The sequence below is a fragment of the Phyllostomus hastatus genome, unplaced genomic scaffold, assembly GCF_019186645.2.
Source record: "Phyllostomus hastatus isolate PE091 unplaced genomic scaffold, TTU_PhHast_1.1 phas_contig_1455, whole genome shotgun sequence".
Lineage (NCBI taxonomy): Eukaryota > Metazoa > Chordata > Mammalia > Chiroptera > Phyllostomidae > Phyllostomus > Phyllostomus hastatus.
In genome coordinates this window covers 53,824-69,535 of record NW_025333601.1, presented here as the reverse complement: position 1 = coordinate 69,535, position 15,712 = coordinate 53,824, and the positions used below count along the sequence as shown (strand labels likewise).

General features: G+C 33.8%; 1 protein-coding gene across 2 annotated transcripts; it reads left to right on the top strand.

The window, feature by feature from the left end:
• Positions 1 to 1,777: 1,777 nt before the first annotated feature.
• LOC123830287 (killer cell lectin-like receptor 5) lies at positions 1,778 to 10,965 on the top strand. Of its 2 annotated transcripts, none has more exons than XM_045856373.1 (5): positions 1,778 to 1,868; positions 6,557 to 6,670; positions 7,311 to 7,504; positions 10,068 to 10,201; positions 10,577 to 10,965. In XM_045856373.1, exons 2-5 carry the CDS (start codon positions 6,628 to 6,630, stop codon positions 10,698 to 10,700), a joined length of 495 nt encoding a protein of 164 aa, XP_045712329.1. In that variant the 5' UTR covers positions 1,778 to 1,868; positions 6,557 to 6,627; the 3' UTR covers positions 10,701 to 10,965. The 2 variants fall into 2 exon arrangements, with proteins under 2 accessions (XP_045712329.1, XP_045712320.1); XM_045856364.1 differs by having other exon boundaries at positions 1,780 to 1,868; positions 6,515 to 6,670.
• The last annotated feature ends 4,747 nt before the right edge of the window (positions 10,966 to 15,712 follow it).

Below are 15,712 nucleotides of genomic sequence, written 5' to 3'. Positions count from 1 at the left end.
TTGTTTTATCCACTCTATTGATGGACACTTGGGCTGCTTCCATATCTTGGCCATTGTAAATAATGCTGCAGTGAACACAGCATGGGTTATGTTCTTCTTGAGTTCAGATATAATCCCAGAGGTGTAATCTCTGGGTCAAAAGACAGAACCATTTTTAACTTTCTGAGGTGTCTTCACCCTGTTTCCCACAGAGCTGCATCAGTCTGCATCTACACCAACAGTGCAAAAGGTTCCCCTTTCTCCACATCCTTGATAGCACTTGTTGTTTGTTGACTTGTTCATGATAGTCATTCTGACAGGTGTGAGATGGTATCTCACTGTGGTTTTAATTTCCATTTCTCTGATAATTAGCGATGTTGAACATATTTTCTTATGTCTATTGGATACCTGTATGTCCTCTTTGAAGAAGTTTCTGTTCAAGTCCTCTGCACATTTTTTAATTGCTTTTTTTCTTTGGCAGAGAGCTCTGTAAGCACTTTAAAAATTTTGGATATTAACCTCTTCTCAGATGCATGACAAATATGATCTCCCATTCTGTGGGTTGTCTTTTTATTTTGTTGATGTTTTTCTTTGCTTTCCAAAACCGTTTTAGTTTGATATAGTTCCATCTGTTTTTGTCTTTTTGTTTCCCTTGCTTAAGGAAATATATCTCATAAAAATTTTGACTACCAATATCTGAGATTTTGGTGCCTGTGTTTCCTTCTAGGATTTTTGTGATTTGGGATCTAAAAAATTTTTTGAACCATTTTGAATTTATTCTTGAGTGAGATATGAAAAGGTGATCTAGTTTCATTTTTCTGCACATATCTGTCTAATTTTCCCAACACCATTTACTTAATATACTATCCTCAGTCCATTTTGCATGTGCTTGCTTCCACTGTACATCATTAATTGACTATAAATGTGTGGGTTTACTTCTGGGATATGGCCCATTCATTTATGGTATAAACAGGTGAAAGTCTTTCAATCTTTTTCCAGTGAACTAGGTTCTTTATATTTCAACTGCATTGTCATTTTCTACCCAGTACACCATGGGCTATGCTACATGAGATTACTAAGGAGGGAGATAACATATTTCTGCATTTTATAATTATAGTACTGAGTACAGGGGAAGGGAACCAAAACTCATCAAAACCTGAAGTTTTGTCAAACTATACCCTGTTTATACTGAAATACATGGAAAAACAGACTGTAAAAAACTTTTGAGGAAAAATGTTTCAAAGGATAAAACCATGAATTTACATGTACTTTTAAAGAAACAGGGATGGAGTTCCTCTCTTTCAAATACAATTTAAGTCCATAAATCTTCATTAATCAAACTCTCCTTCAGATAAATATGAGCACTCTGTTAGTGTCTATGTATTTTCAACTAGTTAATATTATAGTAGTATACAAGATGAATGTAAATTACTCATTAGGTGTAATTTCCTTTTGGAACACAAAACTTTGGTGTCTGCTATAGAGAATATATTTAGAATCTCACTCTTTGGTGGTGGTCATCAGTGGTAATAGTGGTCTTCTTTTGCTGAGGTTTACTTTATATTCTGTGCAAAATCAGCATGGGCCTTTAAATTATGTTTCTCACTCATCTCTGTTGAAAAAAAAAGACAGAAAGGAACCAATGTCTCTGTGATAAAGGATGCAGATAGTGAAACCTGAGGCTTAAATGTGCACTATTTTTTCACACCTTCATGTGCAGCTGAGCAGCACTGAAGGCTCTTGGGAAACAAGGGCAGATAACAAAGGGAGCCCAGAAGAATCACCTTCTTTGCCAGAACACGCACAGCCAGTCCATCCACCTGCAGGGGCTCACCTCTTCTATTAGGACCAGACTCCACTGGAGCGAAAACTCTACTGCACTGACACAGGTATCGCCAACTATGTCTATAGCTGTGGCTCTCAGCGCATATCACTGTTATTACTGCCACCTGATTGCCTATACAGAGCACAAAGAATAGACCGTTTTTTTAAAATAATGAATACTTTCAATCTTGTAGACAAATGAGCTTAACCACTCAAGTTCAAACATTACTTTACAAGTGAATTACCTCCTATAGTTTACTTAGTTTAACATGGAATGTAACTGATAGTTTCTTGATATATCTGTTGAATTAACCAAATACATCAATAGAGTAAATGGACATATCAATGAGGACAAGATATGAGAAATTAAGTAAATATTTAACTAATTATTGATCTTTCTTATCTATATAGTAAGATGTTTTTCTATTTAACATCTGCCTCTGAACTTTGCTAATTTCTGTAATATATGTTCACATTAGTGATATATTCCAGACTTGGTAAAAAAATTTTAAAGGTATTATAAATGTGTGTCTGTAAATCAGGTTTCCTTATAAGATGTTATCTTTGGATAAATGATCAAATGTTATATTGAATATTATGAACACACAGAGGCCTATATATTTTAGTCACATCATAAAAGATAAGTGGAGCATAATCTTGAGGAAATAAAACCAAGCAAAGAGTGTTGAGGTTGATGGTACACTGAGAAACTGGTAAGAATAAGAATGTAACTTTTCTTCTGTAATAGAATTTTATTTTTATACATGTCTTTGTTGATTACTGTGATAATATTTAAAATACTTGAAACAAATTAATTAATTTTTAACATTTGCAAGTAAACTTGCTATTTCAAGCAACATTAGTTGACTTTAGCCTATGCCTTCAAATATTATGGACATAAACCACTCACCACATGGGAGTACAGCTCAGTCAACTTCTGTCCTAACTGTAAGACATTCATTCTTAATACCACATTGGAAAAGGTGACAACAATCTCTTAAAAGATTATAGGAATCAAATTGTCATTGAGACATTAATAAAAAATAAATATAAACAGAGAAAATATTAGGAGAGATCATGGCTATATTTGCTAATAACAACATGTAACATAATATAATTTTAAAATATGGATGACTCATAAAATTCTTCTTGGAATTTTTGGGGATAGGGGAAATTGTTTAATGTTTTATATATATTTTATTGACTATACTATTGTTAACCTGTTATATTAAATTAAATATTATATTTGGATAACTTCAGGCACATTTAGTGAAATGACAATACCCAAGTATGGGAAGAAAAATGGTAAATGATAATGTTGAGAAGGGGAAAGAAAATTATCTAAGGCAAAAATCTCTCTTGGAAAAGATATTGCAAAAGTAAAATCATTCATCAGTAGTTAAATGCTATGAAATGACAATTTTAATTATACATGGACAACCTAGAAATGACAGAAACTGAAAACTAATTTAAAAAACAATCAATTTTGTGTCTTTTAGAATTACACCACAAAATTTTTCAGAGATGAATCAAAAAAATACCACATATGTAAATTTTAAAAACCTTCCTTCCAAAAAGCACATGCAAAACGAAATTGAGTATTTTTCCCAGTCCCTATTGAATTCTGTTACTATTTTCTCTTACTTGTTAAATAATTTTGCTAAAGATTTTCTTCATAAGTTAGCACATGACACTTTATGTCTAACATCTTCTCAGGATTTTACCACTTAAAAGATTTGTGTGATGGACTTCAGCTAGTCAGAAGAAACCAGTTACATAGATGCTTTTATTTGAAAAAATCTTAGTCAACCACTTTCACTCATGTTAATAACCTCCCTGTTTGTGACAATAATGTAAATACAAAGCAATGATCACATCTCTCTTTCAATCTCCAGAAATAAAAGAGTTGATAACTTACTCAGGAGTGAACAAATCTACTTCAAACTTTAGTCAGACAAGGGTAACAAGGAATAAATCACCCAAAGGAAAAGGTAAAATTTGTATAGAGGACCCAGCTGACATGTCTTGTAATTGTGTTGCCTGTGTGAATGTAATTCAACTAGCACTAGTCACAAACCACTGCTCACTGTAACTGAGTTAGCCTGCCCACTTTCATGAGGATTTTAAACCTGTATTTCATTTCTCTACTCATTCAGAGAAAGCAGTGTGGAAAATTAAATCCACATTTAGTATATTCCAGGGAATTAATGTAGTTTGGGTGCTGTGTATGCATGTGCATAACTGACCAACTCAGGTAGGAAAATTATTTGTTTTCAACTTGTTTGGAAACAATTGTGAATCTCCTGATATCACTAACATTCTACAAACTTGCAAGAAATAGAATTTCATGAACATTACTTGATATGTGTTTGTGATTTTAATTTCTCACATGCAGTAGCTGAGGTCAATCATAATATTGAATAACAGTAGTAAGTAAGGCTTCAAAAAGAAAATTGTTATATGTTGGAAAGCTATTGATATTACCAAAATAAGAAATATCTTCTGAGAGTAGATCAATAAAAGTGATTTATACAGATACACTTTAGAAGTGTATTTGCAGTTTTAACACCAAGTCTATATATCTAATATTCCACTTTGTACTCATAAATCATTTAGATGATACAGGGGATAATTTTGGTAAAGTTAGACTGTCTGGCATCCCTAAGAGAAACAAAACAAAGAGAAAAAGGATCAGAATGCAGGCATCTAATTCTCCACTCACTGTTGTTTCACATTGTTCAATACCACACTCTATTGATAATTTCGAGTTTGAACACATCCAAGAGGTAGGGTCTTGAATTTCTGAAAAGTGCCCCCCTGAACTTTGCTTTTTATTTCAGTCTTGTCTTTGCTGAGTTACTCAATCTGTCTTTTATCTCTGAGCAGCATCTTCAGTCCCATTTACCTGGTGTCTCACTGTTGTGATCCTTAGAATCTTTTGTTTCTTTCTCCTTGTAACAACTGGAATTTTGGGACTCATGGGTAAGTTCAACCAGCCCTTTACCCTGAACTGTGTAGCTCATCCCTTAGGACTTAGTTCTCTACTAGTATTTCTTTCCTACTAGTTCCATTGTTACAATCACCACTTCTCTACAAGAAACCCTTCCACCTTCACCACTAAAGCAATCACTTGGCCATTTCAAAGTTCTTGAAAACTTCTCACTTCTTCTATACTCACAAATACTGAGTCATATTCAGGTTATTGCAAGGAAAGCTCTGTTCAGGTTTTTGTGATGGTTGATCATGCTCTGTGCACATTAATTTTCACTCTCCTCTCTGATGCCTTCTTACAATAAAATGACAAGCCTCATTGGTTTCACCACTGAATCTTCAGTCTGCAGCTCAAATTTACTTTGTAAATAGTTTATTCTTCTAAAGACCTACTACAATACAACAGTATATTCCCTCTATGCTATTGAAATTGCCTCCTAAATTATCCTAAAGTGAACAGACTTCAAAATACTCTTCTCCAAGTATCTCTGACCATGTATCAAAATGCCAAGAAATCACTAGGGATATTACATTTCTACTGAATTATGTAAAATCTCCATTACTTATGTTTGCTTTCATAATTTTCATCTTTTTCAGTCAAATATTTTTAGGTTTAAATTCTCATGACCAAATTAACTTCAATAACTCCTGCTCACTTGCTGTTACCCTTGTGTTCTCTAAGTTTCTCTGTCACAGCACATATGTCTGTATGCCATTTCCTCTCATGTAAGACATTGTGAGTGACTCAAAAATGAGTAACCAACAAGTCTTTCATTAAAGGCAGTTATAGTCATATACCGTGTAATTCTCTGTGTATATTTTTTAAAAAGCACCAACTTGTATCATGGCCTTGACTCTTATGTATCTGGTTTGCAAATTAAACTCTTTGATTTGAGTGTGTGTATGAAATTTATTGACATATAATTTGCCTATACAATTCCCCTATTTACATTATAATATTCAATGGCTTTTTATACACTCAGATAGTAAAGTCATAATTGTCATCAATATAGAACATTTTTATTCATGTAAAAAGCAACCCTATATGCATTAGCACTTGTTTCCTTTCAAATTAAGCAGCCTGAAACAATCACTAATCTACCTTCGATCTCCATTAATTTTTCTATTCTGAGCATCTTATAAAATATGTTATTTCAATTAATGTAATGTTTCCATGGTTCTTGGATGATGGAATGTATCAGTATGACCTTGCTTTTAAACATCCAAAAATATTCTATTGTATGGTGTGGGTATAATATTATGTACATTATTCTATCAGATAATAGATTTTCAAATGTTTTCTCCCATCCTTTTGGTTATCTCTTCACTCTCTTGATGTTAACTTTTAATGCACCAAAGCTTGTAAATGTGAAGCCTTGCTGGTGTGTCACACTATTCTAGAGCTCACCTTGCCAGCCAGTCTCTCTGCTGAGTTCTGCAGCAACACCAAATTACTTGTGTCACCAGACATATATTAACCTACAGTCTTCCCCTCACAGTGAGTGAGTTTCTTCAAACCCGAACCTTTGCATTTTTTATTGTTGTATCCAAGATCCACTAAGATGTTCTATCATTACCTAATGTTTTTTTTGAATAAATGATATATGAATGAGAAAATCACATGCAGAGAAGAGATGTCTGAAGGGGACAGAAGTAAAAATGGTCCTTACTCCTGAACATGAACTAACATATTAAAATTAAAACTATACTTATTATTTAGTCCCATATAATGTTCTCCTTGAGCTAATGATGTCCAGTAAAGTTTTCCAAGGTCATCAGGAATGCCAGCCAGAGAAACCACCACTGGACAACATTACACAGGAAGACAATTCCATGTTCAAAATCATAACTTTCACAGAGGAACCACTTCACACAGGTATGCAGATAAATAACTTGAAGACCGAGACCAATAACTCTCTTGTCTGCTTTCCTCAGTCACCTGGTATCTTGTTTAAATTGAATTTTTATGCATAAATAATTGTGGGATCCAAATTTAATTTGTACTTTTCTGAACAAGAAAAAAATCTGCCTTTCCCAGAGATTAATTTTTTTTGTTTGTACAAATTATGTTTTTTTTTCAATGTAGTTACCATTTCTAAAACTAATACTTTTTTACAGGAAAACAAGTAAACAAATTAAAAACAAAGGCCTCATTATCAGATTTTCTATTCATTATTATACCTCTTAATATGGGTATGCAGTCAAGGAATAAGATCAGCCTGTCTCTGTCCTGTACCTATACATTTTACTCAGTCTAAAGAATTCAAAGAAGTTGTTTCTCATTGTTGCATCCTTTTGTTGAAGTTGTAGGGAAAATATCAATCTTCTTAGAAATTCTTCTTAGACAAATGTTTAAATATTATGCATAGAATTAGTGTAAAATTTAGTAACATAACTCTTCCCAGGCCAGAAAGTTTATTTAGAAAATTGAAGTGAACACTATCAATCTCATTAAAGAAAAGGCTTTAGAACTAGGAAGGATTTTTCAGTGTCTTATCCTCACACCTATCTTTCAGGATACACACTGAGTAGTCTGATAAATATCATTGCTTTTCAAAGAAGTAAGAACAGCACATGGGAGAAGAAACGATTATGCAGTGGAGAGAAGTGTTATTATTTTTCATGTGAATTGAAAACCTATGAAGAGAGTAGAAAGTTCTGCAAGAAATTTTATACCACACTTCTTAAGATAGAAGATGAAAAAGAATTGGTAATGTATATTTTCTGTTCATTTTTAAGATTTTATTTAATTATTAGAGAGAGGATATGGAAGGCAGAGAGAGAGAGAAACATGGATGTGTGGGACAAATATTGATCAGCTGCCTCTCATTTACATCCAACCAGACACCTGTCCCACAGCCCAGGTTTCCACCCTGACAGGGAATTGAACTAGTGAACTTGTAGTTTGAGGAGTGATGCCCAAACTACTGAGCCACAGCAGTCAGGGCTGTCTATTTTCAGTTTCCCAGCTCACACCATACAGAATTTATCTAGCCATTATTTTATCTAGCCATTATTGGCTAAATATTATGCTCCAGAATACTTGAGTTTCTCTGCACTGCTACATTGTAAAGTGACTCAAATTCAGACAGTGCTCATGCTACAGTCAGAAATACAAATGAAAATTAAATGTGAATTTTATTTAATTCACCTAATCCATTCACAATTAAAATTTCCACAAGATTGCTAGTGTAAAGTCAAACATAAACCAGTGAGGACAAGTGTATCCTTACAATATATTTTTATTAAGGTTAATTGCATATCTTATATTGATTATTTTATAAAAATGGGCCTTCAGCCTCCCTGAAAAAAATCTTTATACCACCCACAAAATCTAGAAGTATAGCACTGCCACTGAGCTAGAGGTCAAAAGTAAAACTGTATGAATTGAAGTTGAAGATCAATTGTTTCTAAATCATATTAAATTTTAATTCATATTAGCTTCCAAATAAAACTAAACTGAATATTTCATGAATTTTATCATTCTCCCTTGCTTTGAATTTACTTTGAATTTGCAAAGAAAACCACACCAAATTTACTGTTAAAATTGCAAAAAATTAATGTATCCTAACATTCCAGGTTAAAAATAATTTTTAATATTCCCTAAACTATACAATAACTGACATTAAGAATCACTCTGCTTTCTGTACTACTCCAATTATCTACTTACTTGGTTTTCAACAACTCAAAAGCGACTGTAAAATATATGGAACTGAAAACCATCAAGAAAACAAAGAAAAACTTGAATCCAGAAAGAAAAAAATTACAAAGTCTGAATTAACCTCTTTTTTACTCCAACAGAAAACTACATGTATGATCATGGAAGTTAACTAGATTTAATGTACTGATCATTTTGAACACATACTAAGAGCAAATCATTATGTTGTATACTTCAAATTAATATAATCTCATATGTTATTTTCTAAAAACAGAAAATTGCAATTGTCAATGATAGAATAAATTTTAGATGTCTTATTTATTACTAACAAGGTAAAGAAGTTACATGAAAATGTTGAATATTGATGAGGTAAAGGAGCTAATGTGATATCTTGATATCTATCTGTTTTACAAAAATAAATCATGACATTTTAGTGAGAAAAATGTGTATAGTTTTCTTGAATAAGAACTATAGGATTTAAAAGGGTAAAGACCAGATTTTCAGAAATATTTACTTAACTATACTCATACCACCATGAATTGCTACAAAAACATTAGCAAAGTGAAAAGTTTTGCCCATGGAACTTTGGGTTTTTAAGAAAGTCTATACTTTAACTCGATTGTTTACCCTCAACCTTTTTATAGACTTACAGAATTTCAAAATAGCATTCCAAAAGATACTGTATCCATTAACCATTTTATTGATTTTCCACTGTTAATGCATCATTTTACAAAAGAAATCTTAACTTGGGGTTCCATGAATATACAGAGTTGCAAGAATGAGTTTCAGAGTCTAGGGGTCCCAATTTCCCTCCAGAGTAGCTTAATTAATAGTTAAATAAAGACACTTGTGAAAACCCTGACACTGAATGCTAAATTTTATGTCAAGACTCATATATGAATTTTCTTCTGGGTCTAGACACAGAAAAAAAAATATGTGTTTCCTCCCCCTGGCAGGGGAACTAAGCTTTTGCCATCTTCTCAAAAATGTGGGAAACAAAAATAAAACTGGGTGTATTTTCTTTCCACCATATTTAGGAAGATCAAGTGAGAGAATATATGCACATATGCTCTGTAAAAATGAAAGTGCAAGATAAACATCATTTACTTTTTTACTTATCAAATAACTTACAGCCCTCCATTATATACACACACCTCATCTGATGAGTAAGAGGTGTTTCCTCAAGATGCTCATTTTGCAGGAAATAACCAGAGTCCTTGTGGAGCAAAAACAGAGAGCAACCTTACTAGTAATTTCATAAATTTAACACCCAGAGCCCAAAGTAGAAATCAGGCTTTGATCAGCACTTATCTTTGAGTTACACAAATAAGTTTCAAAAGGAAGAGATCAATCATAAGTCTCAACAAACATGGCTAAACTGAGTGGTTTGTTTTCTCAAATATGTCTTTATTTTTAATATTTAGTAAGTGAACATTTTACATCACCTATGTGTTTCTATTCTGTGTTAAGCAATGTAATAAAGTATCGAACACTGAGATTACATTATTTTATGATCGGAATGCAATCAGCAGGTAGTTGATCTCTATACTTTTAGTTATTCACAAAAATAGCATAAAAAGATTTTTACTCATAGAATATGTTTCCTTTGTGACAGAAGTTCACTCAAAGCCAACTGTCCTCTAAGTCCTATTACTCTTGGATTGGATTGACCCGTAAAGGAGCCAACAATTTTGGGACATGGGAAGATAACTCAGCACCCTCATTAACCTCACTGTTCTTTATCACAAAGTAAGTCTCTAGAATAAAAACAAAGTAAGAAGGTCTATAATCATAGATTCTGGTTTATATTCCTGAAAGTGTATAGGAAAAATCCATCCATACCTATATAGGAATGTATACATACACGTATGTATACATACACATGTACACACACACAACAATAGCACTTAACATCATTAATGAGCACATGGAGAGATGGAGTTTTTCAACTTTATGCTTATATCCTTCACAAGTTATTCTTCAAGAAAACCTAGAGCTCCAAGGGACAGGTTCTATAAATTAGGAAAAACCTACCACCATAACTGTGGCACAATATCACTTAACTGTGTCTGAAATAGTAAATGAATATTTTACTTCATCTATATGTTTCTATTCTGTGTTAAGCAACAGGCAACAGACAAAGGTTGGAAGGTGTGTGATGATAGCAGCAAGGAAGAAGAATGTTTCTGACTGTTCTGGCTCCACATACCATGTTTGTGGAAAGAAGAATGCTGGTCATGCTACCTAATAATGAGAACAAAAAAGCAACCACAGAAGACAAGTGCAGAAAATTTACTTTCTAATAACTCAGCTTCTTGGAAGTCCTAGTATCTCTATATCACTTCAGAATATCCTGTTTTTTTTTAAAGGACTACCAGTATTCTAGCTTCTGCATGTGATAAAGCTGGAATAGTGGGTACATCACAATGAGATACACCAGACCCTGCACTTCGGCCCTGTCAAATTACCATGAGTATGAGCACAGGGTGATGGAGAAAAAGAGTGTGAGTGCTTCTGACAGATATTGGGAAGCAGAGTTTTGTATGCTCTGTTCCTGAAACTCACACAGATTTAGCAAGTAATCATGCACACTTCAGTCACTGTATGCACATTGGGGCTGGGAAGGAATGCCATCACTCACTGAAGGTATTTCCTGTATGAAGTGTGTATGCATATCTGTTAGACTTTTTGCTTTTTAAGAGAAAACCAGTAGAGAATACTGGAAAGAGAATAGTATCATGAATTAGATATGAATTTGAGATCTGAACCACAACTAAAATATATTCCCTGGCAAGTTCAAACTACTGATTCTTACTTTTCTAATAAAATGGTGAGAGCATACACCTTCCTGTTCCTGATTTTAGAGTAAAAGCTTTTTGTTTTTTCCCATTGAGTATGATATTGCCTATAGGTTTCACTTGTATGGCTTTTATTATGTTGAGGTATGCTCCCTCTATTGTCACTTTGCTGCTTGTTTTTATCACTTATTGATAAATAAATGATTGATTTTATCAAGTGCTTTCTCAGCACCTGTTGATATGATCATTTAATTTTTGTCCTTCATTTTGTTTATGTGATATATTATGCAGCTAGCAATCTTAAGGAAGAAGAACAAAGTAGGAGGAATAACAAGACCTGATATCAAATTATACTACAAAGCCACTGAAATCAAGACAGTCTGGTACTGGCATAAGAACAGACACATAGGCGAATGCAACACAATAGAGAACCCAGAAATAAACTAAATTCTCTTTGGTCAATTAATGTTTCACAAACGGGACATGAACATACAATGGAGTAAAGAAGTTGTATTCAATAAATGGTATTGGGAGAAATGGACTAGTAAATACAGAAATGATGAAACTATACCAACAAATTACACCATACACCAGAATAAACTCAAAATGGGTAGAAGGCTTAAAGATAAGTAATGATATCATAAAAGTCCTAAAGGAAAAGACAGACAGGAAAAATTCAGATTTCCCCATAACAATATTTTTGCCAATCCATCTCATAAGGCAAGGGAAATAAAAATATATATATAAACATTTGGACAAAAGCTCAAACTCAAAAGCTTGTGCCTGACTAAAGAAATCATCATCAAAATGAAACAGAATGTATGAAGAGCCCATAGACAAAGACAATGGTGGGGGAAGATTGAATATGGGATGTGGGGGGTAGTAAGGCAGTGAAGAGTAGTGGGGGCAAAATGGAAACACCTGTAATTGAACAATAATAGAAAAATTTTTTAAAATGAAATGTGATTGACTGTATGGGAAAACATATTTACCAATGATACATCGGAGAACAGTTTCATACCCAAAATATATAAACAAATCATACAACTGAGCAACAGGAAGACAAAAAATCCAATCAAAAAATGTGCAAAGGCTCTAAATAGACGCTTTTGCAAGGAGAACATACATATCACCCATCAACATATGAAAAGATGCACCACATCACTAGTCATCAGAGACATCAAATTAAAATCACAATGAGATACCACCTCAGGCCAGTCAGAATGGCCATCATAAACAAATCAACAAACAACAAGTACTGTTTAGGATGTGGAGAAAAGGGAACCCAAGTGAAATGTTTGTGGAAATGCAGTCTGCTACAGCCAGTGGAAAACAGTATGGAATTTCCTTAGAACGCTAAAAATGGAACCACCTTTTGACCCCACAATTTGGCTGTTGGGAATATACTGCAAGGATCCCAAGTCAAGAATTCAAAACAACTTATGCATCCCTATGTTCACAGTGGTGCTATTTATAAGAAAATGCTGACTATAGCCTAAGTACCCATCAGTAAATGAGTGGATCAAAAAACTGTCGTGGTTTTAGACAATGGAATACTACCCAGCAGGAAGATGAAAGGAACTCCTATCTGGTCTGGCAGCATGGATGGAGAACTGGAGAAGATTATGCTGAGTGAAATAAGCTAGTCAGTGAAGTGCACATACCATATGATCATATATGACAAATTTAATGAACACACCTATAAGACAAATCTAATGAACACAATAAACTAATGAACAAAATAGAAATAGAGGCATGCAAACATTGAACAAATGGAAAGTAACCTAGGAGAGGTGGTACAAAGATAATGGTGGAAAGAAGGGAAAGGAACTAGACAAAAAACATGTATGAATGACCCATGGACATGGATAACAGTGTAGGAAATGACTGTACGTAGGGGGAGGATTGGTGGAAGAGGGCTAAGGGGGAAAATTGGGACAAGTGTAATAGAATAACAATAAAAAATGATTAAAAATTCACAATAAAAAGAAGTTAAGGTCTAAGCAAATAATAATACAATCACAATGAAGTTGAGTGTTGAGTTTTCCGGTGAGCTGTTTGGATAAAACTATAGCAGTTGGGGAGAACAGAACAAAAGTGAGAAATAACTATTATAAAACCAAAAAGAACATAGAGCCAGTGCATAGGGTAAAAAGATTCCTTTTTCATAGACTACCTAGGGTTATCCTTGGATTACATGCATTGTTTGGTAGTCTCTGTAAAGGCTTGTTTTTATAACACAATCAGTTTTTCATTAATCATTTCTCCATTCTGGAACTCAATGAAAAAAATTTCTAATGTGGTACACCCAAATATGTTTCAATAAATTAAATTCACCATTGAAATCTTTAGCATGTTTTTTAAAAAATTTAAACTTCATTATATTTTTTCCATTACCATTTAGTGGCCTTGTACCAGCCTCACTGTCTGCAATCAATCACCACACTGTTGTCAAGGAGTCCTTTCTCCTTTTTGCCCAGGCCCTCCACTCCCTAAACCCATCACCCCTGACTGGCTGTCATCTACTCGCCATCTATCACTCTGTCTGTGTTTTCCCTGTTCATTCAGTTTGTTCAGTGAATTCCACCTGTGAGTGAAATCATATGGGTATTTGTCTTTGCCTGACTGGCTTATTTTAATAGCATAATGTTTTCCAGTCCATCCAGGGTGTTCCAAAAGTTAAAATTTTCTTCTTTTTTATGGCTGAGAAGAATTCTATTTTGTACATGTCCCATAGTTGTTTTATCCACTCATCTACTGATGGACACTTGGGCTGCTTCCATATCTTAGCCACTGTAAATAGTGCTGCCATGAACACAGCAGGGCTTATGTTCTTCTGAGTGAACATTTTGGGTTCCTTCTAATATAATCCCAGAAGTGGAATCTCTGAGTCAAAAGATAGACCTATTTCTAACTTTCTGAGGTGTCTTCACCCTGTTTCCCACAGTTCTTCATCAGTCTGCATCCACACCACCAGTGCAAAAGGTTCCCCTTTCTCCACATCCTTGATAACACTTGCTACTTGTTGATTTATTTATGACAGGCATTCTGACAGGTATGAGATAGTATCTCATTGTGGTTTTAATTTGCATTTCTCTGATGCTTAGTGATGTTGAGCATCTTTTCACATGTCTATTGGTCATCTGTATGTCCTCTTTAAAGAAGTTTCTATTCATTGCCTTTGCACATTTTTAATTGTTTTTCTTTCTTTGGTGTTGAGTTCTCTAAGTACTTTATAAATTTTGTATGTTAACCACTTCTCAAATACATTGGCAAATATGATCTCCCATTCTGTGGGTGTCTTTTTGTTGATGTTTTTCTTTACTTTCCAAAAACATTTTAGTTTGATGTAGTTCCATATGCTTTTTTCCCTTTTGTTTCCCTTGCTGGGGAGATATATCTCATAAGAAATTTTGATGAGCAATATCTGAGATTTTGCTGCCTATGCCTCCTTCTAAGATTTTTGTGGTTTTGGATCCAACAAAACCACAAAAATCATTTAATTTTTTCATGCATTTTGAATTTATTCTTGAATGGGATGTGAGAAGGTGATCTAGTTTCATTTTTCTGCACATATCTGTGCAGTTTTCCCAACATCATTTATTGAATATACTATCCTTAGTCCATTTTGGATGTGCTTGCTTCCTCCTTTGATCATTATTAAAGAGTGGGTTTAATTATGGAATGTATGTTCCATTGATTTATGGTATGAACAGGTGAAATTCAATCTTTTTCTACTGATCTAGAAGCCATATATTTCAACCGCATTGCAGTTGTTTACCCCGTACACTGTGGTCTATGCTACATCAGACTGTTCAGGAGAGAGAAACACTTTTCTGTATTTTATAATTACAGCACTGAGTAAAAGGGAAGGGAACCAAAACTGATCAAAACCTGGAGTTTTGTTAAAGTATACCCTATTTATGCTGGAATATACAGAAAAAAAGGTTTTAAAAAACTTTTGTGGAAAAAATCTTTCAAAGAATAAAATCATTGAACTTAGACATGTTTTTAATGAGCCACAGATGGAGTGACTCTCACTCCAATAAAATTTAAGTCCATAAAACTTTTGTAATAACACTCTCATTCAGATAAATATGTGAACTCTATGCGTGTTTATTTGTTTTCGTATAGTTAATATTACAGTAGTTTACAAGATGAATGTAAATTCCTCAGGTATAATTTTCTTTCGGAGCACAATATATTAGTGTCTGCTATAGAGAATATATTTAGAATCTTACTCTTTGGTGGAGATCATCAGTGGTAATGGTGGTCTGTTTTTGCTAAGGTTTACTGTATATTTTGTGCAAAATTAGCATGGGCCTTTAAATTATGTTTCTCACTCATCTGTGTTGAAAAAAAAGACAGAAAGGAACCAATGTCTCTGTGATAAAGGATGCAGATAGTGAAACCTGAGGCTTAAATGTGAACTGTTTTCTCACATCTTCATGTGCAGCTGAGC